This window comes from Jaculus jaculus, chromosome 14 (assembly GCF_020740685.1).
Source record: "Jaculus jaculus isolate mJacJac1 chromosome 14, mJacJac1.mat.Y.cur, whole genome shotgun sequence".
In the NCBI taxonomy this organism is placed as follows: domain Eukaryota; kingdom Metazoa; phylum Chordata; class Mammalia; order Rodentia; family Dipodidae; genus Jaculus; species Jaculus jaculus.
Genome location: NC_059115.1, coordinates 25,228,940 through 25,253,699, shown reverse-complemented (window position 1 = coordinate 25,253,699; position 24,760 = coordinate 25,228,940). Strand labels below are relative to the sequence as shown.

The 24,760-nt window shown below is 43.6% G+C and overlaps 1 protein-coding gene across 4 annotated transcripts in view; it reads left to right on the top strand.

The window, feature by feature from the left end:
- Window positions 1–24,760, top strand: part of Slc2a9 (solute carrier family 2 member 9) — a 193,881-nt gene that overhangs the window by 79,735 nt on the left and 89,386 nt on the right. For all 4 annotated transcript variants that reach the window (XM_045133943.1, XM_045133944.1, XM_045133941.1 and 1 more), the window contains one exon: window positions 4,963–5,108. In XM_045133943.1, the coding sequence (XP_044989878.1) occupies window positions 4,963–5,108 (146 nt within the window). The remainder of the gene's footprint in view (window positions 1–4,962; window positions 5,109–24,760) is intronic.

Below are 24,760 nucleotides of genomic sequence, written 5' to 3'. Positions count from 1 at the left end.
ATCTTCAGAGCATTACCTTTAAGCAAGGAAGGCAAATCTTAGTGTTAGCAATTAGCTCTGAGTATTCTACGCAACAAATGCTGCCAGCTCAGCTTGGATTCTTTTTTTTTTAAGTATTATTTCTTCCCTTCCTTCCCTTCCTTCCTTCCTTCCTTCCTTCCTTCCTTCCTTCCTTCCCCCCTCCCTCCCTCCCTCCCTCCCTCTCCCTCCCTCCCTCCCTCTCTCTCTCTCTCTCTCTCTCTCTCTCTCTCTTTCTTTCTTTCTTTCTTTCTTTCTTTCTTTCTTTCTTTCTTTCTTTCTGAGTGGGGGGAGAGAGAAAGAATGGGCATGCCAGGGCCTCTAGCCACTACAAACAAACTCCAGAGTCATGTGCCACCTTGTGCATCTGGCTTATGTGTGTACTGGGGAATCAACGCTGGGTTGTTAGGCTTCACAGGCAAGCATCTTAACTACCAAGACATCTCTCTAGGCCCCTCAGTGTGGATTCTTTTGTTCAATGTGAGATAGAACAATGAAAAGAAAAGCACTATCACACCCATGAGGGCTACCAGGGTTTGTGCTTGGGCATTAGCAAGACAGCAGGACAGCACTGCAGTGTGCAAACACTGCACAGCAGCAGGAGGGCACCCCAGTGTGCAAACACTGCCCAGCAGCAGGAGGGCACTCCAGCGTGCAAACACTGCCCAGCAGCAGGAGGGCAGTCCAGTGTGCAAGCACTGTATAGCACATTTGTCACAATTCTTTCGGCCAAACCCAGGCCCATGGCAAGCACAGAGTGATATTCATCCAAGGAGGTGCCTTCAGGGAGAACAAGCAGTACCTTCCTGTCCTCTGTTTACTTCTGACAACCGCAGAAGGACTGTAACAAGACCACTGGATGATGTCAGAATGAAATTGCTCATGTGTGAGGTGATTGTTGCAGTGGGAGCCCCCATCACCCAAGCTTGCTTGCACCTCCCCTACGTGAGATGGGGTACTCATGTCATGAATGCAGCTGCCTTTGTTTAATTGTCAGGTCCTGAGGGGCAGATCCAGGACACTTGAAAGACCCTCCCTAATGAGGCCTCTGAGCTGCTCTTGCTGCCTGTTTTCTATTCTGCTTATTCAGCTTTAACTACTTTGTCAAGCTTGTTATGCATACTGAATTTCCTTCACTAAAGCCACATTCACAAGTAGATGACAGCTTTTTAAACAACCACAGATTAAAGACAAATGTCATTTAGACCCTGTTCTATGAGCAGTTCAAAAAGAAAGCAAGGAAAATAGGAGGAATTTTAAAACACACTCTTTTGGCCTTCTGGAACACTTCCTACTGGAGCTGTTCCAAGACTCAGGGACTTCATGTTTTCTCTCAGAGCAGAGGGAGGAATGTGAGGGCATACAAGGTAAGGCAGCTGGGCAGAAGGGAAGGAAAGTTGGAAAGTCGCTGGTCATGGGCTAAGTCAGTAGATGCTTGTAATAATGAATTTAAAGCCAAGTGGTAATGCTTGAAAATTCTAGAAGGCAGAAAGATCTATGATGCTGATTGTTAAGGGTACCATAGAATGTTTAAAATTTGAGCAAAAACGGGAATAGTTTGAAATTCAAGCAGAAATTTTTTTCTGGAGTGAATGTTTTCTCTTAGAAGGCTTAGAGAAAAATAGGCATACTATTTTATACTAAAAAAGTAGGATTCAAGCATGACTTAGCAGAGACCAGCAGGCAGGCCCTGAGTAGAACTGCTCAGCAATCACAGACTAGAAGCCCGAGAGGTGACATAAGTTTTTAGTTTGTTTCGTTTTATGCAACAAGCTTTATGGTTTATATTATTCAAAGGCAAAATGTGTGTAGGTTGCAAACTTCAAAATAGGAGTTTTGTATGGGAGATTGTGTTGGCTATGTCAGCCATGGCGTTTCAAGAGCTGCCATAATCTTAGGGGTACAAGGCTCTCTCAGTTGCAGTATGAGAGATGGGAGGGATGACTCATATGCCCTTAAGGCAAGTCTCAGTGAGGAAATATATTAGCTTTCTGTGGATTCTGTTATAAAGTGCCACAAACCAAGTGGCTTAAAACAGCCACCACACATGCTTCAGAAGTTCTGGAGATTAGAAGTCCAAGATCAAAAGTGTGCTAATTACTTTGCTCACTGCTGTGACCAAATACTTGAAAGAAGCAGCTTAAGGGAAGAAGAGTTTGTTTTGTCTTATAGTTTGAGAGGATACACACAGTCCATCACAGTGGGGAAGGTGTGGCAACAGGAGCAGGAAACTCCTGGCTGGCTACACTGAGTTCATAGTTGGGAAGCAGAGTAGACAGGAAGTGGGGCCAACTTATAAAGCCTCAATACCTCTCCCTAGTGACCCGCTTCCTCTAATGAGGCTCCTCCTACTAAAGGCTTCATAATCTTCCCCAAAAGTACTATTACCTGGTAACCAAGTTTTAAACACATGAGTCTGTGGAGGACATTTCATTATTCAAATGACCACACAAGGCACTATCAGAGTAGGCTCTTTCCCAAGGCTTGGATAGAGCTATTCCCTACTTGTCAGACAGCTTCTGCTGCTGCTGCATATCCTTGGTACTTGGTGGTCTCTAGCTTGCTGCTGTCCTGTTTAACGTCTGCATCTTCACATGGACTTCCTTCTTCTTGGTCTCTATGCCTTTCTGTAAGAATGTCAGGCATTGGATTTGGATTTACTCCAACCCAGTATGAACTCAACTGGATATAACTACATTTGCAAAGACCCAATGTCTAATAAGGTTATGGGGGTTAGAGATCAAATATATCTTTTGGAGGATACAAGTCCATCTCCTACTTTAAGAAGTGACATTGAGCTGATACAGAAAGGGTAGGTAGGAGCCCACCTGGGATCTCTGAGGACAGAAAGTTCCAGACAAAGTGAAGAATAAAGGTCAGTCTCCTAGGACACAGTAAGCCTGGAGTGCTCACTGAGTCCTGAGGTCTGCACATATGGGGAAGAAGGGTGGCAGGGGGTAGGGTCGGAGGTGGGACAGGGCTGCTCAGGTGTGGGGAAGCACTGAGAGCCCAGAGTGACCAGCCAGCTTAGTTTTCCCAGGGTTCCTGGGGTGAATGGCAACAGCAAGTCAGGATGAATTGGGGTCCCAACCAAGGGCTTCTCAGACAGCTTACCTCTTCCTTCACCACTGGTTTAATCACAGTCCCTATTGATTGGCAGCTCAATACATGGCAGGCAATGTGCCAGGCATCACACATATTTAGGTCCTGGTGAGCTGTTGGGTGAGCAAAGGGCTTATAGCTGATTAGTTTATCTAAAGAAAGAAGATTTATCATGGGATTAAGATTCTAACAGGAACTGGAAAGAAGGCTTAGTGGTTAAGGCACATGCCTGCGAAGCCTAAGGACCCAGGTTCGATTCTCCAGGTCCCATGTAAGCCAGATGCATATGGTGGCACATGTGTCTGGAGTTTGTTCTCAGTGGCTAGAGGCTCCAACATGCCCATTCTCTCTCTCTCTCTCCCCCTCTGTCTGTGTCTCTAATAAATAAGTAAATTTAAAAAGATTCTAACAGTACTTAGTGCTTGACCCTAGCCATTGGCCATTAAGAAAATATAGACCAGCTGGGCCTGATGGTGCACACCCTTAATCTCAGCACTTGGGAGGCAGAGGTAGGAGGATCATGGTGAGTTCAAGGCCACCCTGAGACTACATGGTGAATTCCAGGTCAGCCTGGGCTAGAGCGAGACCCTACCTCAAAAACAACCAAAAAAAAAAAAAAAAGAGAGAGAGAGAGAGAGAGAGAAAGAAAAGAAAGGAAGGAAGGAAGAAGGAAAGAAAGAAAAGACAGACCCTGCTAATTTCTCCAGTAGTTCTAGGGCTTCCACCAGAAATGAGATCCCTACTCTAAACAAGCCAGGAATCTGCCTCGGATAGAACATTGCTGCCATTAAGAGGTCTGAAAGGATCTTAGAGAATGACCCTGCCAGGCATAAAGTAACATAAGCCTTTTTGAAGCTGACCAGGCTTGTATTTTTATTATCAATTATATGCAGTATTTTATAAAAGATGTTTGTAACTACTATAATTTTATCTGAAATATCTCTCCTAAGCATGTAAATTTATCTCATCAGTAACAAGATCATATATAAGTGACATACTCTCTAAAATGGGTCTACCTTATATAACAATACCCAAGTTTTATAGTGAAGAGGCCATGTTAGTTGGTGGAAAAGCTCAGGTTTTGAATCAGAAAGCTGTTAGGTCTCTATTAGGCTAAATAATGCCTTTTGGATCTCCGAACATCACTTGGTAATTTAGGCAAGTTACTGAACCTATCTGTCTTAGATTTCTCATCCTTAGATGGGACCTAATGACAACACATTTTACTTCAGAAGATTTTTCTTGAAAATAAATAAACACATATAGGTAAAGACACTGTATATAAATACATGCATATGAAAACATTGTAAACACTGTGAACTGGTTATTATCATTATTGCAACTACTCTGACCTTCATCCTTTCATCATCTCTGCCATAGTCATATCGCCATGATCACTGGCACCATCATCACCACCACACCCAACACCATCACTACCATCATCACCACCATCACTGCCATCATCACCACACCACTACCTTCACTGTGATCACCACCACCACTACCATCACCATTATCACCACCACAACAACCATCACTACCATTACCCCCATCACTACCTCACCATCATCACTACCATCGTCACCACCACTGTCATCCTTTCCACTCTCATCACCACTATCTCCATCACCACCACCGTTCCCAATAACATGATATCTTCTGTGAAGCACCAGTCCTACCATTCTTTATGGGGCAGGTAGATGCTAAGGTGTATGTGGACTTTGTACAACATGCTGTGAATGGTGCTGTTTACTGTTACGAGCAAACCAGAGCCAAGGGGGTTGCTGGGCAGAGTGCTCGTCTCTGGGAAGGCCACCATCTCACTACTGTCCTCTTCCTCAGGCGTTGCACTAAGTGCACTCCCCATGTACCTCAATGAGATCTCACCCAAGGAGATACGTGGCTCTCTGGGTCAGGTGACGGCCATCTTCATCTGTGTTGGTGTGTTCTTTGGACAGCTGCTGGGCCTGCCTGAGCTGCTGGGAAAGGTAAGCTTGGCTTCTTGGCCAGCCATGTCTGCTCTCATCCTATTGTTACCATGTTGCAGGGACCCCTTTGTTTGAAAGCTCATACCTAACGTGGTGATTCCTAAGGGCTCAAACTTTTTAACTGTCAGTCTCCCTCACTGCCTTAGGACATAAAGAATATGTAGCAAACCCAAACTTTACAGAATGTTTTAATATGCCCACCCAATCATTGTCATTGACAGCTCAGCTTCTGTTTATTTAGGCTTTGTTCTGTGCTTTAAAAAAATCATAAGCATATGTGGTTGTTTGCAGGGGTTTTTTTTTGTGTGTGTGTGTGTCTGTGTACACAAACATGCCATGGTGTATGTGGAGGTCAGAGGACAACTTTGGGTGTCTGTCTCTGGCTCCCAACTTGTTTGAGGCAGGATCTCTCTTGCATTCACCAGGCTAGCTGGTGCACTAGCTTTTAGGGGATTCTCCTGTCTCTCCTGTCCCCACAATCTAGCTATAGGCATGCTGGGATTACATACACCTGTACTAAGACATTTGACTTTTCATGGGTCTGACAATCCAACTCAGGCCCTTAACACTTCTTCAGCAAGCACTTTATCCACTGAGGCATATCCCTAGCCCTTGGTTCCATTCTGAATTTTTCTTTCTTTCTTTCTTTCTTTTTTTTTTTTTTTTTGTTTGAGGCTAGCCCTGGCAGACTGGCCTTTTTCTATGAGAAAGCAAGAGGGAAAATGAGAGAAAGAGAGAGAGGGAGAATTGGCATGCCAGGGTCTCTAGCCACTGTAATTGAACTCCAGATATGTGCACCATCTTGTGCACATGTGAATCTGGTTTACATGGGATCTTGTGAGTTGAATATCGGTCCTCAGGCTTCACAGGCAAGCACCTTAACTGCTAAGCCGTCTTTCTAGCCTTCTGAATTTTTCCATAGAATCATGCCATACATATTGTTCGGCAACTTGCTGTTTTCACTGGGCGTACTTTGGGCATTGTTAAAAGATGTTAGCTAACTCTACTTCACTATCCAGACTTGCTTGTTTCCTAAGTAATTGCACAATTTCCTGGTCTGAATTCCTGTGTGGGGAACAGGAAGGCCTGGGTCAGATCTCAGGTCAACAATGTAATTGTCAGGTGGGCTTGGCAATGAGGAACCCTCATCTGGGTTGAAGAAGGATAAGGTGGGCTCAAGAAGGGTTCCTAGAAGATGAAGCCTCCAACTTAAGCCCTGTAGTGTGAGCAGGTGATGGGAGCTTGGAGAGATGATCTAGAGAAAGATCGTAATGGAAAAGGCCTTGAGATAGAGCAGTGCTTCTGAGGGTAACTGAGAAGCCCGGAGGCCAAGGAGAGAGTGTGTGTGAGGAGGATAAAGGTGCAGTCTGGTTCCTAAGCCCAGCAGACTTCAGCCTGGGGTAACAGATAGCCCTAGGGGACACTCGAGGGGGCAGTAACATGGCCAGCTGGTGTTAGAGAATCCGGGAGGTGGTAGGGTGGGCATGGACTGGAGGGGGAAGAGTGAGAAGGGCCAAGAGGCCTATGGGAGACCACGGATGACAGTACGTGTGGACAGCACAGACAAGGCCAGCAGTGGCTGTGGCTGGGGTAGCAGTTGGTCAGTCAGGAATTGGAAGGAAGTAGCATCCACACTTCCTTCTGCCGCCTTGTGATGGGAGGTTGGTGGAAGAGAGTGGCCAGGATGCCATCTGGATATGCAGAGGCCTTCTACAGGAGAAGCCAGAGGGAAGAGGGTGGGAAACCACTCTTAATGCTCAAGTGACTGCCCTGTGTCTTGAGTACTTTCAGTGCTCAGTGTCAACACCTCTTGGCAGCTGGATTCTAGCGGGAGAAGACAAGAAACAAAACATACATAACAAGTGATCATACCAAGAAGTGTACATTCCAGGAGCATGCACACCAGTGGGTATGCACACCAGAGAGTATGCACACCAGAGTACTCATGGGCAACACAACTTGTGACACAATTCAAATCCTCACAGTAGCCTCTGTCTGCAAGCTGGACCTAAGAGTGGGGAGGCTCAGGACTCATGGGTAAAACACATAGGGGCCGAATATGGTTTTATCCATAAACTTCAAATTGGATTTGCTGGAGGTGCTGAGAACTTAGAAGGAAGGGATCAACTTTGGCTAGGGCCTGCTTTGTCCCATTGCCTGAGCCTCAGTAACTCTAAGCCATATACTGTCTTGTTCAGTGGAAGATTCCACAGACTTAATAGCCATGCATGTTGTCCACAACAGTAGGATGTTGCTAACTGGCTGTTATATGTCACATTTTTAAGTTTTTTTTTTATTAATTATGGACATATTTAGTGTGGATACATCATATGTTGATAACATCCTTTCCCTAATCCCTGCTCCATTCCTCTAGTGACCCCCTCAGTGGGGTTGCAGGATTTCCCCATGGGGTTGTGCGTTATGTGTGATGATGTTCCAACTTGTGGCTCTAACATCTTTCTTCTCCCTCTTCTGCAAATTTCACTAAGCCATGTTGGGTGTGTTTTAAGTCTACTTCAGTGATGAACTCTTAGGAGCCTCTGGATACCTGCTTTGGTAGGTGTTGAGTATCCTCAGTGTCTGTCTCCTTTACCCTGGTGCTGATTGTCAGGCTGACCGTGGAAGCAGCAGTCTGCTCATCTTCCCAATTCCTCTGTGGTTTTAACTGGGGCTTGGCTGAAGTGCGAGTAGTAGTTTATCTCCTCAGGTCTCACTACTGTCTGATTTTTTAAAAAAGTAGATTTTCCAACAGAGCAAAGTCAGCACAGGTTACATGGGATAAGCATTATTAATTTAGGGAGAATTTGATGGATGTCCTCCCCCTTTTAGCCCAGGATTAGTGAGAGCTTGATGTTTGAGAGAAAAATCATTGTCTGAATATGATTCTGACCTGGTTCCTAGTTCCAGATATTTTTTTTTTCTTCACTGAGTGGATCTCTTAGCCAATCAAAAACCTATTGGTTACCCACCAACGCTGTGCGCCACCATTGCACTTGTGTGCACATCATGTCAGGGTGTTTGCTTCCAAGTAGCTTAGACTCCTGGTTGCTCAGACAGTTGTTGGCCACTTTCCCCCAGTTGCTCATGTAGTGCTTTCTAACACTAGATGGACTATCTGGAGTCTGGTTGTCTTCTGGATTCCAGCCAGGTCTCTCCATGTTCCAAGCCAGCAACACATGGTATCTTCAGCAGTAGGGTTGTACTATTAACCTCAGGTGGGCATCAAGTAGCTTGACAGAAGATTGTCTTGTTTGGGGGACCTTGTAGGTCTCTCTGATCAATAGTTCGTTGTGGGTGGTAACTGCATTCTGGTACTAGGTTACAGGCCAGAGCCAAAGTAATAAATGAATGAATAAATAAATAAACTTGAAGGTTAGGCTTCATTCTACTCTCTCCAGGGTCTTTGTTTTCAGGTGTTCCCCTGTGCTCCTGTTAAGAGTTCCCCTTTTAGTCTATCTTCAAGGATAAAGTTTTCTATGGTACCCATTAATTTTGGGTTCAGTTTTGTGTTTTCTCCCTTCCCCTCTCCCCAAGCCCTTCCATCTCTATTGTCTAGGCTTTGAGTTGCCTGTCAGGTATGTCAGCAACCCGAGTTGATCCAGATTAGGGACCACAGATGAGTGAGACCATGAAGGGATCGTCTTTCTGTGACTGTGTGAGTTCACTGAGTATGATCTGCTCCAAGACTGCTCATTTTTCTACAAATTTCATTGTGTCATTTTTTCTCTTACTGTTGAATAGAATTCCATCATGTAAATATACATACCACAGCTTAGTTAACCATCCATCCAGTGATGGACACCAGGGTTGATTCCAGTTCTTAGCTATTATGAATTGAGCAGCTGTAAACATGGTTGAACAAAGTTTCTTTTTAAAAATATTTTGATCTTTTTTATTGTGGTAATGTACAAATGACACATAATTTATCATTCTTGCCATTTTTAAAGGTACAATTTTGTTCCATTACCTATGGTTTGTTATATGTTAGTCAGCCCAGGTCACCTCAGAGCTATCTGCTTCTGATCCTTCATCATTGACTGTTTTGAGCCATGGATGCCATGTTTTGCTTCTCCCCTTCTCCAAACCAGAAATAGCTCCCACTTTACACTTGTAATTGTCACATGTCTGACAATTTCATAATCAATGTAAGCATCCTGTAGTCTTGAGTTAGGTTTCACATTACAGAGCTTGTTTGCTTTTTGTTTTTAAATATACTCAAAAACTCCAAATATGAACATTTGTGGGTGAAAATAAAAACAATGTAATACTAATAGTCTCAGCATTAAAGTCAACAAATGCCATCATTGTCCTCCAGGAATATGAAAGTTAAGTGCCTGCCTCACAGGGTCAAAGCTCTTCTATTAGGGGATCATTTCCAAATTCCTTTTCACCCATCTGCTCTTTCTTTGGATTTGATACCAGAGTCTTCCTGTTTGTGAACTTGCCTCCTAGGTCCATCTTGAACCTCTTTCTTCATTTCTTTATTCAACACATGGTTAGACATTGAGCTGGATGCCGGAGCTACAGCCTTGAGCATGCTGGGTACAGCTGTACCTCCATGCTGCTCACTGACTGCAAGGCCCGAGTCCCCAAGTCTTGCTCAAGCACGATTTCCTCTGGGAACAGAGCTCTGGTGCCTTGTGCATGGGCCTCGCCTGGGCTGTGATTTCTGTTGGTGTGTGCATCTTTTCTCGGCAGTAGTTGCATGTTACTTATGTTTTCACACTATATTCTAGAGATGTCAAATTTATTGACACTTTTAGCAAATCATTAGAAAACCATAGCCATGTGCCAGACATTGGGCTGTCTGTTGCTGTTCATGGAACAGAGAAGTAGCCCAACTGGGTTCTTGCCCTTGTGAAAATCACAGGAAGACAATTAACCAATCGTCCAGGCTGGGGGAAGAATTGTTTTCCAGAAGAAGTGATATATAAACACATGCCTTAAGAATTAATAGCCTATTTGGGCTATGACTGGTGGGCAGAGAGAAGTGAGGGAGAGGTTGTACCAGAGAGAACAGTCTGGGGAAGAAACTGGAATTGTTCAGAAGCAGAAAAATCAGGGCAAGTAGAGAAAGAAAGATAGGGGAGAACAAGGGGCACAGAGAGGTAGGTGGACAGATCTATAGGAAGGACTGATATGTTTGTGTTATAGCTCAGCACAGGAAAGCGTGGGTGAGATGAAGGGTTCCAGGAGCCTCTGCAGCCAGAGGCAATAACATTCCCAGTCTCATGCTTTATGTCTTATCCTCTGCTGCATATTTTATTCTCTGTCTTGCTCTATGCCTTGTAAAAACTCATTTAGATTCCACATAGGTATTAGCCCATGTGTGTCACTGGGGCTACTGAGAAAATCACAGAGGTTTTCAGGCCATTTCTATATACAGTGCTTTGGGTCTGAACAAGGAAAATATGGCAGCAGGATCATGTGGCAAAGGCAGCTTCTCTCATAGTGGCCAGAGAGCAAAGACACAGATAGGAAGGAGTCAAGGACAAGATGACCAACCTTCAAGAACATCCTGCCTTGCTGAAGACTCCACATACTTGGGCTCTGAGACCACTGAGAAATCCTGCTGGAACTGTGTGATAACCTCCTCCATGTAGACCAGCTAACAGAAAGCTGGAAGAAGCCATTCTACATGCAGTTCAATGGAAGACAGAGAAATTACCAGCTAAGATACTCAACAGTGGACACTGCAAGCCTTATAATTGGCCAGCCAGGCCAAATGAGCCAACGGGTTCAATAGTGGCACGTCTGTCATGGTGGAAACCAACTGCCCTACAATTGGACTAGAGGCCCGCTCCAAGGGAGGGAATACATCCCTGATACTGAAACTTAAAATAGGGGTAGTCATGAGCCCTAGGGGTGCAACGTCTGCTGATGTCTGGATAAGTGTATATACTATGCTTATCAAACTGCCCAGTAAGCACTTCTCTTAATATTCATACCCTTATATTAATACTACTCTCACTTTGGATAGAGAATCTTCTCTTTTCAGATGGCAGTGACCTAGGGACGACTCAGAAGGTATCATAGTGCTGGAAAGAAGTGACCAGAGTACCGAGTGATATCTCGATCACACCTTCCAAGGCTCAGGGTCTAATGCGGAAGAGGTGGCAGAAAGAATGTAAGAGCCAAAGGAAGGGTTGGACTCCTTAGAACGTGCTCCCTCCAGACAAAAAATTGGCCTCGATATCCATGACCTCATAGTGCCTGACACTACCTACACAAGGCCATCATAAGAGGAGGGAAGAATCATGGCATCCAAATAGAGGAGAGACTTATTGAGATGGGGAATGGATGTGATGGAGAAGTGAATTTCAAAGGGGAAGAGAGGAATGGGGGTATTACCAAGGGATATTTTTTATAATCACGGAAAATGTTTAATAAAATTGAGAAAAAAAAATAAAGATGGGGTCATGACTTCCAGTGGGGGAAAAAAAAAGAACATCCTGCCAGTGACAAATTTCCTCTATCTAGGTCCCATCTACTAGCATTTTGTAATATAATTTGAAGTCAGGGAGTATGCTGACTTCCATGTTTTGTCTTTTCTCAGAAATGCTATGGCTGTTTAGGATTTTTTTTTTTTTTTGAGTTAGGGTCTCACTGTAGCTCAGGCTGACCTGAAATTCACTCTGTAGTCTCAGGGTGGCCTCAAACTCACAGCAATCCTCCTACCTCTGCCTCCCCAGTGCTGGGATTAAAGGCATATGCCACCACTCCTGGCTCTGTTTAGGATTTTTTGTGGTTCCACGTAAATTCTAAAATTATTTAATGTATCACTGGAAAGGTAGTTCGGGTTAATGGATTGGAAGAATTAGTATCTTAAAATATCTGTGATAGCCAAATTCACATATGGATTTAACACAGTCCCTGTCAAATCTCAGTGGTCTTCCTCATCGACAGAAAACTGGAACACTGCAGACTTCTGGGCCAGAACCACAAAGGTGGAGGTCAATACCAGAGGGATGGCAGTGGTCTAGCCACAAGTGGCCAGGAACTTAGTGTAGAAAGGTAGCCTTCTAAGTAGTCGTTTCGAACTGTGTTGTGTGAGGAATATGGAAGGGTTAGAAACTTTGGACTAGAAAAGCCTTAAAATGTTATGTGCAGAGCTTGATGGTGCATTCTGCTGAGAGTCTAAAAGATCAAAATGCATAGAGAAGAGCCAGGCTTGGTGGCTCACACCTTTAATCCCAGCACATGGGAGGCAGAAGTAGGAGGATCACCATGATTTGAGGCTACCCTGAGACAACATAGTGAATTCGAGGTCATCCTGAGCTAGACTGTAACCCTGCCTAAAAAAAAAAAAAAAAAAAAAAAATAGAGAGAGAGAAGTGCGGACTGTGGTAGCTCAGTTTAAGAGGTTTCAAAAGGGGAAAGAGTAGTTTTCCAGGACCTGGGCTAGAGATAGTTTGTGAGATATTCTGGCAAGAAGTATGGCTGTGTTCTGCCCCTTCCCTGAGACCTTGAACAAAGTTGAATTGAAGAGTAATGGATTGGTGTGTTTGCCAGAGAAAAGTACAGAGCAGAAAGAGTTTAAAAATATGTTTTCCACAGGAATAAATGTGAACAGGTTTGAGTCTCAGGACCAGAGATTGCAGCCACTTTGGCTACAGTTGTTGAAGAGATCACCACCATTGAGCTGCTCTGCAGTGGGGTATAGGAGGAGTGCTGACTCCTTTGAAAGGAACAGACCTGAAGGAAGAATGCTCAAAGAGTTTTCTGATCCTTAAGCCAGGCTGCCTTCTCCCTGGATGAACAAATTTGTCAGCAGTGCCCACCTGGTACTGGTTTTCGGAATGTTAAGATGCAGGAAGTAGAGGGTTATGAAGTGCGTGGCAGTGCTGGAGACAACCGCTGAGGCTGGGTTATGTGAGGCAGGATGAAAGTCCCTGAATAGAGGCCAGGGGCTGCGTGATGGCATGAAGCTATGAAGATGACCATAGGATGTTGGAGATGTCAGGACTATGAGACATCTGCTAAGGAAAGCTGTTGGCTCAGGGTGGATTTAGCATGAGGAGGCAAACAGCACAGCTGTTCGATGGGTGGTGGTGAAGTTGCCTAGCCTTTGAAGGTCAGGTGATTTTATCACAAGTCCCAGATATGGGATATGGAATTGTAGAATTTGACATTTGCAATCTTGTGTTGGTCTAATCTTTCCGTTTCCCCCTTGTAGGAAGGAAATGTTTGCTCTGTACCATTATGTCTTATAGCTGTGTTTTGATTTTTGTGGTGCTTACAGTTAATAGACTGTCATGAGTCTCAGATGAGATTTTGGACATTTGAACAGTGTTGGAATTGGTAAAGACTATGGGGGACTTTTAAAGATGTACTGAATGTATTTTGCATCATGGTATGACCATGAGTCCATGGGGCCTACAGGCGCAGCAAGGCGGTTTGAGCGTGAGGTGTCCACCCTAGCCTCATGTGTTTGTAAGTAAGTCTCATATTTAATCCCTAACTGGTGGAGATTTGCTGGAGGAGGTGTGCGGCTGTGTGTGAGCCTTGGGATTTTCTAATCCAACTCTGCCTGCCAGTGCTAGGGAGTGCACTCTCTGTATTTCCTCCCTATTGGTGTGGAGCAGTGTCATCTAGCTGTCTGCTCTTGCTACGCTGTCCCCACCATGAAGAAGTGTCTCCTCAAAATTGTAATCAGAAATAAACTCTTTTCTTCCATAAGCTGCTTCTGGTCTGGTATTTGGACCCAGTAATGACCAGGCAACTGCTACAAGGGCCCTTGTACAAGAGACATCCTTCAAAGGCATTCCTCCAGTGACCTACTTCCTGCAATAAAACCCTACATCCTAGTTTATACCATCTCCCAATAATGGTATCAGATTATGAATCCATCAATGGATTAATCCATTGATGAGGTCTGAACCATCACTTTCCAAAAGTCCCAGCTCTGAGCAGTGCATTGAGGACCATGCCTTTAGCACATGGGTCTTGGGGAGGGGAGACACCTCAGCTCCAAGCCAAGACCCTTCCATCACAGAGGATTTTCCAGACTGACTTACTTTTGTCTAGGAGAATATGTACTTAACCTAGTATCTTGCTTGTTTTTGTTCATTTTCAAATCTATGTACAGGTGGACAGTGAGCTTCTAGAAAATATCAAATGAGAAGTTTTTCTTCATTTCCTTTGGGGATTTACAAAGTCCCTACCAAATGGGAGCCATAGTTAAGTTTACTCAGTGTCAGAGTTTCATTCCTCCTGTTCAATAAAATTTCTTATTTACTTTCAAAGTCAGACAACTTTTTAAAAAATATTTTATTTATTTATTAGAGAGAGAGAGACAGAAAGAATAAGCACACCAGGGCCTCTAGCCACTGCAAACGAACTACAGATGCATGTTCCACCATTGTGTATCTGGTTTATGTGGGACCTGGAGAATTGAACATAGGTCCTTAGGCTTCATAGGCATGTGCCTTAACCACTAAGCCATCTCTCCAGCCCAACTTTTTTTTTTTTTTTTTTTTTTTTGTAATCAAGAGTACAAAGATAAGCTTCAATGCAGGCAGTTGCTATGAAATGCAAAGGCTGGAGGAAGAGATAAAAAGTGCTTCTGGAACAGGCTGCCAGAGAGAAAGAGGGAACTTAATGTGCTGATTGATGTTGGTGCCTGAATTTAATCAGACTTGTCATAAAACTGTGTGTAGTGGCTAAACATTTATGCTTCCAAAGGATAAGTTAAAAGTTATATTAATCAACTATTTCTCTAGAAAAGGTAAAGAAGAAAGAAGCTCAGATGAAAATCATGGGCAGGAGTCTGAGAAGAAAGACCCAGGAACAATGTGGGGGGCATAAGGGAGTGATACCATGCATTCTGGGCAAGGCATCAGGACAAATAGAAGCAGGCAGAATCTGCTCAGAGCTTGTTGCTATTTTCACAATGTGGACATCTGACATCTCACCCAACTCACATCCATTTTGTTTCAGCATGGAATCCTGCCCATTTCTGAATAGTTACAAACTGAACAGGGCATGGTGGTGCACCCTGTGAGCTAAAAGCTCAGGCTGAGGCAAGAGGATTGCTATGAGTTTGAAGCCAGCCTGGGGCTGTGCTTTGCATTCTAGGTCAGCCTAGATCTTGTCTGAAAATATTTTAGAAATTGTAGAATCATTTAAAAATTCTAGAGGAAGGAAAACGACTTGAAATCCTGACAGATTAGGTGAGGCAGCTGATTTTAATATTATTGTGTATTTCTATCTATATCTAGATCCATATATCTATATCTATACCTACCTATTTGCAGTTGAGATAATATTTTGCTTATTTTTTTATTTTGCTTTTTAAAAATCACTTATTTCAAAGTCATTTTTCCATGTACTTAAAAATATTTATAAATACATATTTTAAAGTATAACAGATTTATAAAAGTATTTTATTTTTAAAATATTTTATTTATTTGAGAGAGAGAGAGGAAGAGGCAGAAAGAAAAACAGAACAGGTGTGCCAGGGCCTCTAGCCACTGCAAATGAACTCTAGATGCAAGCGCCCCCTTGTGCATCTGGCTTACTTGGGTCCTGGGGAATCAAACTGGGATCCTTAGGATTCACAGGCAAATGCTGTAACTGCTAAGCCATTTCCCCAGCCCCTTATTTCATTTTTTGTCCAAGCTGACCTGGAATTCACTATGTAGCCTCAGAGTGGCCTTGAACTCACCGTGGTTCTCCTACCTCTGCTTCCAGAGTGCTGGGATTACAGGCGTGTGCCACCATGCCTGGCTTATTTTTTTATTTATTTGAAACAGAGAGAGAGAGAGGGAGAGAGGGAGGAGAAGAGAGAGAGAGAATAGGGCATGACAAGGCCTCTAGCTACTGCAAATGAACTCCAGACACATGCACTACCTTATGCATCTGGCTTATATGGGTCCTGGGGAATTGAACCTAGGTCCTTTGGCTCTGCAGGCAAATGCCTTAAATGCTAAGCCTTCTCTCCAACCCTAAAGTATAAGTGAATTTTTAAAAGCCCTATACTCCATCACAAAAGTGCAGTGTAAACATTACCCAATATTGAATGTCTTGCCTGTATCTGAATTTTTACTAAATGAAGAAATCGTCTTTCCTCAATTTTTCAAATGTTTCCTTGCTGATTTGATTTTTTTCTTGTGAGAGAAACAATTTTTTTAAATTTTTTATAATTAACAACTCCATGATTGCAAACAATATCCATGGTAATTCCCTCCCTCCCCCCTTTCCTCTTTGAACCTCCACTCTCCATCCTGTCCTCACCCCCTCTGACTAGGATGCATGCATACATATTACACACCGTACAGAAGAAGGTGGAAATGAGAGCACGAACATTCTATGCACTACCACCTCCGCATCCGAATAGCTTTTAACATTTCTTTACACTATTATACATATAATCTCATAGGCACACACATACAAATTTATGACTAGATTCATTTAGCTTGTTCTTTCTATTTCTGGGACACTAGACTATATGGATAGTTAAAAATTATGGTGGTACAATCCTGTAATCCTAGCTTGCATGAGGCTGAGGCCAGAAGATCACAAGTTCAAGGCCAGCCTGGGCAATTTTTCATTCCATTTATGGCTTTTCATCTGTTGATTATTTTATAACATGTTGTGAATAAATCATCAGAATTATTCACCATAATAATTATAGTAATTGATATTCACTGAGCCACTGTAATTTCCTTCATTTTCCTTTTGTCTGTTGGACAGTTGAATGGTTTCCAGAGCTTGTTATTGACAATTTGCCCATGTGGAATAATCAGTCCTCTACATAAACTAACTTTGTGCCTTCAAATATCAACCAGTAATTTAAAATTCATGGATCCTCACAGGCACTGTGATGCATGTGCTCCTATTCATTGCTGGCAGCAATGGAAAGTTAGGTGCCTTCTTTGGAGAAAAATTTGACAATGTGCATAAAAGGCTTAAATATTTTTGACATGTTTTTATTTCTGGGTCACTAGACTACATGTTTATGATTTTTTATTATTCCTAAAATCATTTTTTACTTCAGATTTTGATCTGTAATCTACTTATATTTGTTTGCTTTTATAATTATTTATTTCTACCTTTTTTCTCCTTTCTATTTTTTAATACTATTTTTAACAGCTTACATAATATTTTCTATTTTTAATACTATTTTTTTAATTAGTTTTCTATTCAGCAAATACAGGCAGTTTGGTACATTATTAGGCTCATCCATGACCTACCCCCTCCCCATTGGCCCCTCCTTGTTGAAGTATGTGGGTCATGCCTTGTGGAGTTAGCCCACAGTTATTGGTACAATAAATGTCTCTGCATATCCTGACCCAACAATACTATTTTTTTAAAAGCTTACATAATTATAGACAATAAACCATGGTAATTCCCTCTCCCCCACTTTACCTTTGCAACTCTGCTCTCCATCATATCCCCTCCCCCTCTTAATCAGTCTGTCCTTTATTTTAATGTCATAATCTTTAACTCCTATCATGATGGTCCTGCGTAGGTAGTGTCAGGCACTGAGAGGTCATGGATATCCAGGCCATTTTGTGTCTGGAAGAACACATTGTAAGGAGTCCTACCCTTCCTTTGGCTTCTAGTAACCAGATAATTTCTTGTTTATTTTTCATAGTCTTTCCTTCTGAAGTTAATAAGCCCCTTTGTTTGTATATCTGCCCGTGGCCGTGGGCTATGGCAAAAGCAAAGCGGCTGTCTCTATACATGTTTATCTTTTTCTCTTTGGACCATCTTACTGCTTGAGTCAGAGCAATTATTTCTGCCTTTTGAGCTGAAGTGCCCCTGGGTAGTAGGGCTTGTGCCCAAATGACTTCTCCTTGTCCTGTGACCACTGCTGCCTCTGCATACCTTATTCCTTCCTGGATGAAGCCATGGGTGTAGAGGTTGTGAGGGGGACGTCTGTCTGATCTGGTCGAGTTCCTTGAATGATGTCCAGCATCTCAAGGCAGTCACGGACGGGCTCTTAGGGTCACCATCTGGCAGCAGGGTAGCAGGGTTGATGGCCACAGACTTACCACAAGTCTCTCTCTCTGTATCTAAGAAAAGGGCCTGATACTGGGTTAAATGGGCATTTGACATCCAATAGCTAGTGGCATCCCTTAATAATTCCACAGTATGAAGGACTACTCTGGTCAAAGTCTGTCCAAGAGTAAGCTTATCTGCTTCTTTTACAAGGATTGCAGCAGCTGCTATGGCCTATAAACAAGTAGGCCATCCATATGCCATTGGATCCAATCTCTTTGAAATGTAGGCAGTCGGCCTTTTCCAAGGTCCTAGGGCCTGAGCCAAAACCCCTTTTGCAATGCCCCTTTTCTCATGCACATGGAGATGGAAAGGCTTCGAGATATCCAGGAGGGTAAGGGCCGAGGCCTGTGTAAGGGCCTCCTTTAAAACGCCTCTCATGCTTCTTCTGTCCATTCTAGGGGAGTGTTCCCTCCTGCTGTGACTGAATACAAAGTTTCAGCAATCTCTGAAAACCAGGAATCACAGGCAGCAATAACCCCCTCTATGCAGGTCTGGGATAATAGTCTTTTTCTTTCTTTTAATTCATAGCCTAAATAGGTGACCCAATATTGACATACCTGGACTTTCTTCTTAGAAATTTGATACCCAAATTGAATCAAGATCCTTAGAAGTCCTCGGAGTTGCCTGTGAACAATCACCTTTGTCTTTTGCAGCCAGCAACAGGTCATCTACATATTGGAGTAATGCAATACGTGGGTACTCTCTGTGAAATTGGCTCAGATCTTGGTTTAGGGCCTTGTCAAAAAACGGTGAGGCCGTGCCTGACACCACCTACACAAGACCATCGTGAGAGGAGGAAAAGACCATGACATCACAATAAAAGAGAGACTGAGTGAGATGGGAGGGGTATGGTGGAGAATGGAATTTCAAAGGGGAAAGGGGGGGGAGAGGGTATTACCATGGGATAATTTTTATAATCATGAAAAATGCTAATAAAAATTGAGAAAAAAAATGGTGAGGGATAGGCTGGAGAGATGGTTTAGCAGTTAAGTGCTTGCCTGTGAAGCCTAAGGACCTCAGTTTGAGGCTCGATTCCCCAGGACCCATGTTAGCCAGATGCACAAGGGGGCACTGGCATCTGGAGTTCATTTGCAGTGGCTGGAGGCCCTGACATGCCTATACTCTCTCTCTCTCTCTTTTTGCCTCTTTCTCCCTCTGTCTGTTGCTCTCAAATAAATAAATAAACAAAATTTAAAAAATGGTGAGGGAGAGCTGGGCATGGTGGTGCATGCCTTTTATTTTATTTTATTTTTTTAGTTTTTCGAGGTATGGTCTCACTCTAGCTCAGGCTGACATGGAATTCACTATGTTGTCTCAGGGTGGCCTCGAACTCACAGCAATCCTCCTACCTCTGCCTCCCAAGTCCTGGGATTAAAGGAGTGTGCCACCATGCCCGGCTGGTGCACGCCTTTAATCCCAGCACTTGGGAGGCAAAGGTAGAAGGACTGCCACAAGTTCTAGGCCATCCTGAGACAACATAGTGAATTCCAGGTCAGCCCTTTGATAGAGTGAAACCCTACTTCAAAAAAACCAAAAAAAAAAAAAGGTGAGTTCTGAATCCCTGAGACAGTCAAGTCCAAGTTAGTTGTCCTGCTACCCATTCAAAAGCGAAGATGAGCTGACTTAGTTTTATGTAGGTCTGATATTTGGGGTATAAGGATTAGGAACAGTTGGATGCATAGTTTCCACTCTTGTTAACTTCTTTTAAGTCGTGTACTGGCCTATAATCTTGAGGTCCCAGCTTTTGAAATGATAGAAAAGGAGTGTTCCAGGCTGACTGGGAGAAAGTATGCCTGTCTCAAGAAGGCACCCAGGGCGAACTTTTATACCTGCTTTAGCTTCCTGACTGGGGGCTATTGCCTCACTTGAACAGGTACAGCTCCTGAGGATAACTGGACAGCTGCTGGTGGCACGTGTCTGACGAGGCCTGGGGTTTGTCTTCTGCCCATACAGTTGGCACTTCCCTGACTAGTTGCTCTCTTATTTCCTCTTCAGGCATTTGGGTAGAATTTTTGAGCAGGAGGAATTCCTCACCTAAGGAACAGGTAACTGTTAAAATCTGGGCTGGATTTCCCAGTTGGAGTTCAGGTATGTCCCTTGAGAATTAAATAGTTGTATGAAGTTTGTTTAGAAGATCTCTTCCCAAAGAGAACAGACATTCAAGGATGACAAGGGATGCATGAGTTACTGTCCCTTGTCCCAGGTCAACAGTTTGTTCACTGGTCCATTTGTATTTTTTTCATTCCCCTGTTGCCCCTTCTGCATCCATTGATTGGTGAGGGGCCCCAGGAGCTCCTGTGGCACTGAACACGAGGTGCCTATGTCCACCAAGAATCTTACAGGTTGGCCCCAGTTGCAAAGGATACCAGGGGCTCTTAGGGTCCTAATTTGAAAGAGCCATGGCCCTGTTATTCTTCGAGAGACATAATTGACTTTGGCCGGGATGGACCCACTCTCTTCTGCTGAGGACATTCATGTTTCCAATGTCCTAGTTCCCTGCAATAGGCACAGTGGTCTATCTGTAGAGGCTGTCTGCCCTGGTAGTTAATGCTCTGCCCAGGTTTGTTCTGGCAGATAATTCTTTGTCCAGGATTGAAGGCTCTGGGGATATGTAATGCTGCTACTGTAACTCAATTTATTTTCTTTATCATCTGGTCTTCTTTGCTGTCTCTATTATCAAACCTCTTTTGGGCAATCTCTAGTAATTCTGATCTATTCTTCCCTGCAAACCCATATAGTTTTTGGATGTTCTTATGTATGTCTTGGACCAACTGGGTTACAAAGGCAAATTTAATCACCCTGCAGATCACTGGATCCTCCAGGTCAACAGGCATACACAGGCGGTATGCCTCTAAGAGGTGCTCAAGGAATGCTGAAGGCGATTCTTCTGGCCCTTGTTTTGCAACTGTCTCCTTAGATAGGTTAGTGGGCTTTCAAGCTGCCCATTTCAGTCCTTCTAGGAGAGCCTCCGGTACTCACCAAGAGACCTCCTGCCTTCTTCTGTCCTATAGTTCCAGTCAGGTCTCCTTCTGGGCAGGATATGGTCCATTGTTTCAGTTCTCTGCTCACTGGGTTGGGTGTCTACCCCAGGTACTGCTTTTGCAGCTTCAGTTACTATTCATTCTCTTTCTTCTGGAGTAAAAAGGGTGCACCGGAGTTGTTGGCAGTCATCCCATGTAGGAAGGTAGAAAACTTGGGTCTGTGCTGAAAGATGGATTCTGGTTTTTCCAGTTGTTCAGGTCAGTGGTGGAGAGCAGAACACAAACATAGCAGTAATCAGGGGAGACTGGGAACAAGGGGAGGACAGAATCTGGCACTTCTGGAGAGTGTTCAGAGATCCACAGGGGAGCCCCCAGCAGGCAGGAGGAGGGGAAGAAGAGGGTGAGGAAGGAGGTGAGGGATTGGAAGAAGAGGGGCTAGTAGAGTGAGGGGATAGAGTAAGAAGTTGAGATTGAGGTAATGAAGGGTAGGGAGGGTCATACATGGGGAGAAGGGAATCCTCGGACTTAGGGATCGACTGATGTTTCTTTAAGGGCTCTGGAGGTTTGCCCCTTGTAACAACCAGAGCTTGCCTTCCCTGGCTGTTCTGGGTCATGAAACCTTCGTCTAGAGGGGCAGATCTAAAATTGCCTCTGCCTAGGGCAAAACATATCCAACTTGGTCTGGGTGGCCAGGGTTGCCAAGGACAATGTTGACCACTGCCCAAGCCACCTGGGGATTGAGTGAGCCCTTATCTGGCCATCCAACTTTGAAGGTGGGCCAGTCTAGCACACAGAAGGTTCTGAGGCAACGTTTGGTGATGGGATAGTCATAATCCTGCTTTATTATAGAGCAATAGTTTGTCAAAAAATTTTTAGTACACTGTCAAGGGGGTAGCAGACTTCCTAGACTTATTTCCAATTTTGTATATCAGTCCAGTCACCTAAGGCAGGCCACTAAAAATCACAGAAACACAAGACACAAAAAGGACAAACAAAAGTAGATGCAAGACAGACAAAAATAATATAATATAATAATAATATATGGTCCCCAAAACCAGAACCAAGCAGGCAATGCAACGTCTAACTATTGCCTAGAACCAAGACCAAATAGACAGTGCGGGCTCTGCAGCTGTCCTGAAACAGGTGGGCAGTGCAACGACTTGCAACTGCCCTGGACAGGAGTGTGCATGTGCCTCGTCAGACACCTTTCTGTTCCCAGAGGGATTTCACCAGAGCCAGTGCCAGATGTCATAGAAGGAAAATCATGACTGACCAAGTGAGGCCTCTCCAGACCAGAGCTTGCTGGTCTCACTTTCATGTGGCCTTTCATCTTGGCTGTGCGTGGAACAGAAGGCATATTCCAGGGCCTTGGAACATCTTCCAGGTGCTGGGAGCGATGCTTAAGTCCTGGAGGCTCAGAGAGAAGGATCTGGCTTTTGAACTTGGGCTTGGGTCTCTATCTCCCTGGGGCTTCCATTATGTTAACCCAGAATTTGTAAGAATAAAGACTTCCAACCACAAATTATGGCCAAGTTGAAACAAGCTTCTTAAAAAAAATATTGACAACTACTTTTCTTACAGGCAATAAACCATGATAATTCCATCCCCTCCCCTACCTTTCCCTTCACAGCTCCACTCTCCATTATATCCCCTCCCTCTCTCCATTAGCCTGTCTTTTATTTTTATGTCATTATCATTTTCTCCTATTATGAGGATCTTGTGAAGGTATTGCTAGGCACTGTGAGATTATGGATATCAAAGCAAATTTCTGTCTAGACAGTTGCATTGTAAGTAGTGGTACTCTTCCTTTGGGTCTTACATCCTTTCCACCACCTCTTTTGGAATGGACCCTGAGCCTTGGAGGGTGTGAGATGTTTCAGTGCCGGACACTCCTCCATCCCTTCTTCTCAGCAATATGTTACCTTTTGGGTCATCCCAGTGGTCACCACCATCTAAAAAGAGAAGCTTCTCTAACCAAAAGTGAGAGTGTCATTAAAATATGAATATGGGGCTGGAGACATGGCTTAGAGGTTAAGGCGCTTGCCTGCAAAGCCAAAAGACCTCGGTTAGATTCCCCAGGACCCAAGTAAGCCAGATGCACATGGTGGCACATGCATCTGGAGTTCGTTTGCAGTGGTTGGAGCCCTTCTCTCTCTCTCCCTCTCTTTCCTTCTCTCAAATACTTAAGTAAAAGTAAAATATAAAAAATATGAACATTAAGTGTAGTGATTTCAAGGCAGTTTGGTGAGAATAATATATTCATTTAGCCAGATAAGAGCAGGCTTTATACCCCTAAGGCTCATGACCTCCCCTGCCATAGGCTTTTAATTAGATGTTCAGTACTAGTCATGCACTCCCTCCCATAGAGCAGGCCTCTTGTCCAATCACAGAGCAGTTGGTGTTCCCCAAAGCAGAAATGCCACTATTGTACCCATTCAGTCATTTGGCCTGTTTGGCCAAACTTGAAATGAAGCAAGCCTTTAATTGTGCACAATAGAGCCATTCTGGTGGCTGCCTCCCTACTGTGGGAGTGTAGAGAGCAGCCTTGAGTCAACCTCTCAGGCTTGTTTTATAAGGTAAAACCACGGAAATCACATGGTAGGGGGAGGGGATTATCAGAGGGAAGCAAGCATGGTGACAAAAGAAGACCAGCCATTACAGTTAACCAGTAACCAGGGAACAGTCTGTGGTCCCAACTCAGATATAGAAACATACACACAGAAACTTAACCTATTCATTATATTAAAATGGAGTCAGATTGGCTCTTCAGTTGTCATAAATAGCCTTTATTATGTTGAGATATGTTACTTCTGTTCTCTCTTTTTTTTGAGGTTTACTCTTTATTCTTTTTTTATTAATTAATTTTGTGCTCAGTGAATACAGTCAAGTTGGTACTATTGTTAGGCTCATCCATGTCCTACCCCTCCCCCGGCCCCTCCTTGTTGAGGTATATGGGTCATGCATTGTGAAGTTAACCCACAGTTATGGGTAGGAGAAATGTCTCTGCGTATCATGACCCAACATATGGCTCTGACATTCTTTCCACCCCCTCTTCTACAAAATTTCCCTGAGCCATGTTGGGTTCATTTTGGGTCTGCTTCAGTGATGAGGTGTTGGGAGCTTCTGTGTCTCTGGATATCTGATTGGTAGGAGTTAATTGTTCTCTGTGTCTGTATCCTTCACCCTTGTGCTGGCACTTGGTTGACCAAGAAAGCAGCACCCTTGCTTATTTCACCAATTTTTCTTAGTTTCAGCTGGGGCCCTTATGAGATATGATGGGGTAGTTCTCTCCTTAGGATCTGTGTCTATCTGAAAAAGAGAAGCAGATTCTCCAATGGAGAGTAAAGTTAGCACCAGACAAATGGGATAACTTTTACCATGAAATGATGTTGGATTTTGTCGAATGCCTTTTCTGCATCTATTGAGATGATCGTGTGATTTTTGTCCTTCAGTCTATTTATATAATGTATTATATTTATCTATTTATTTATGTTGAACCATCCCTGCATCTCTGGGATAAAGTCTACTTGGTCAGGGTGAATAATATTTCTGATGTATTCTTATATTCTGTTTGCCAATATTTTGTTGAGAATTTTTGCATCTAAGTTCATGAGGGAGATTGGTCTGTAATTTTCTTTCTTTCTTTCTTTCTTTCTTTCTTTC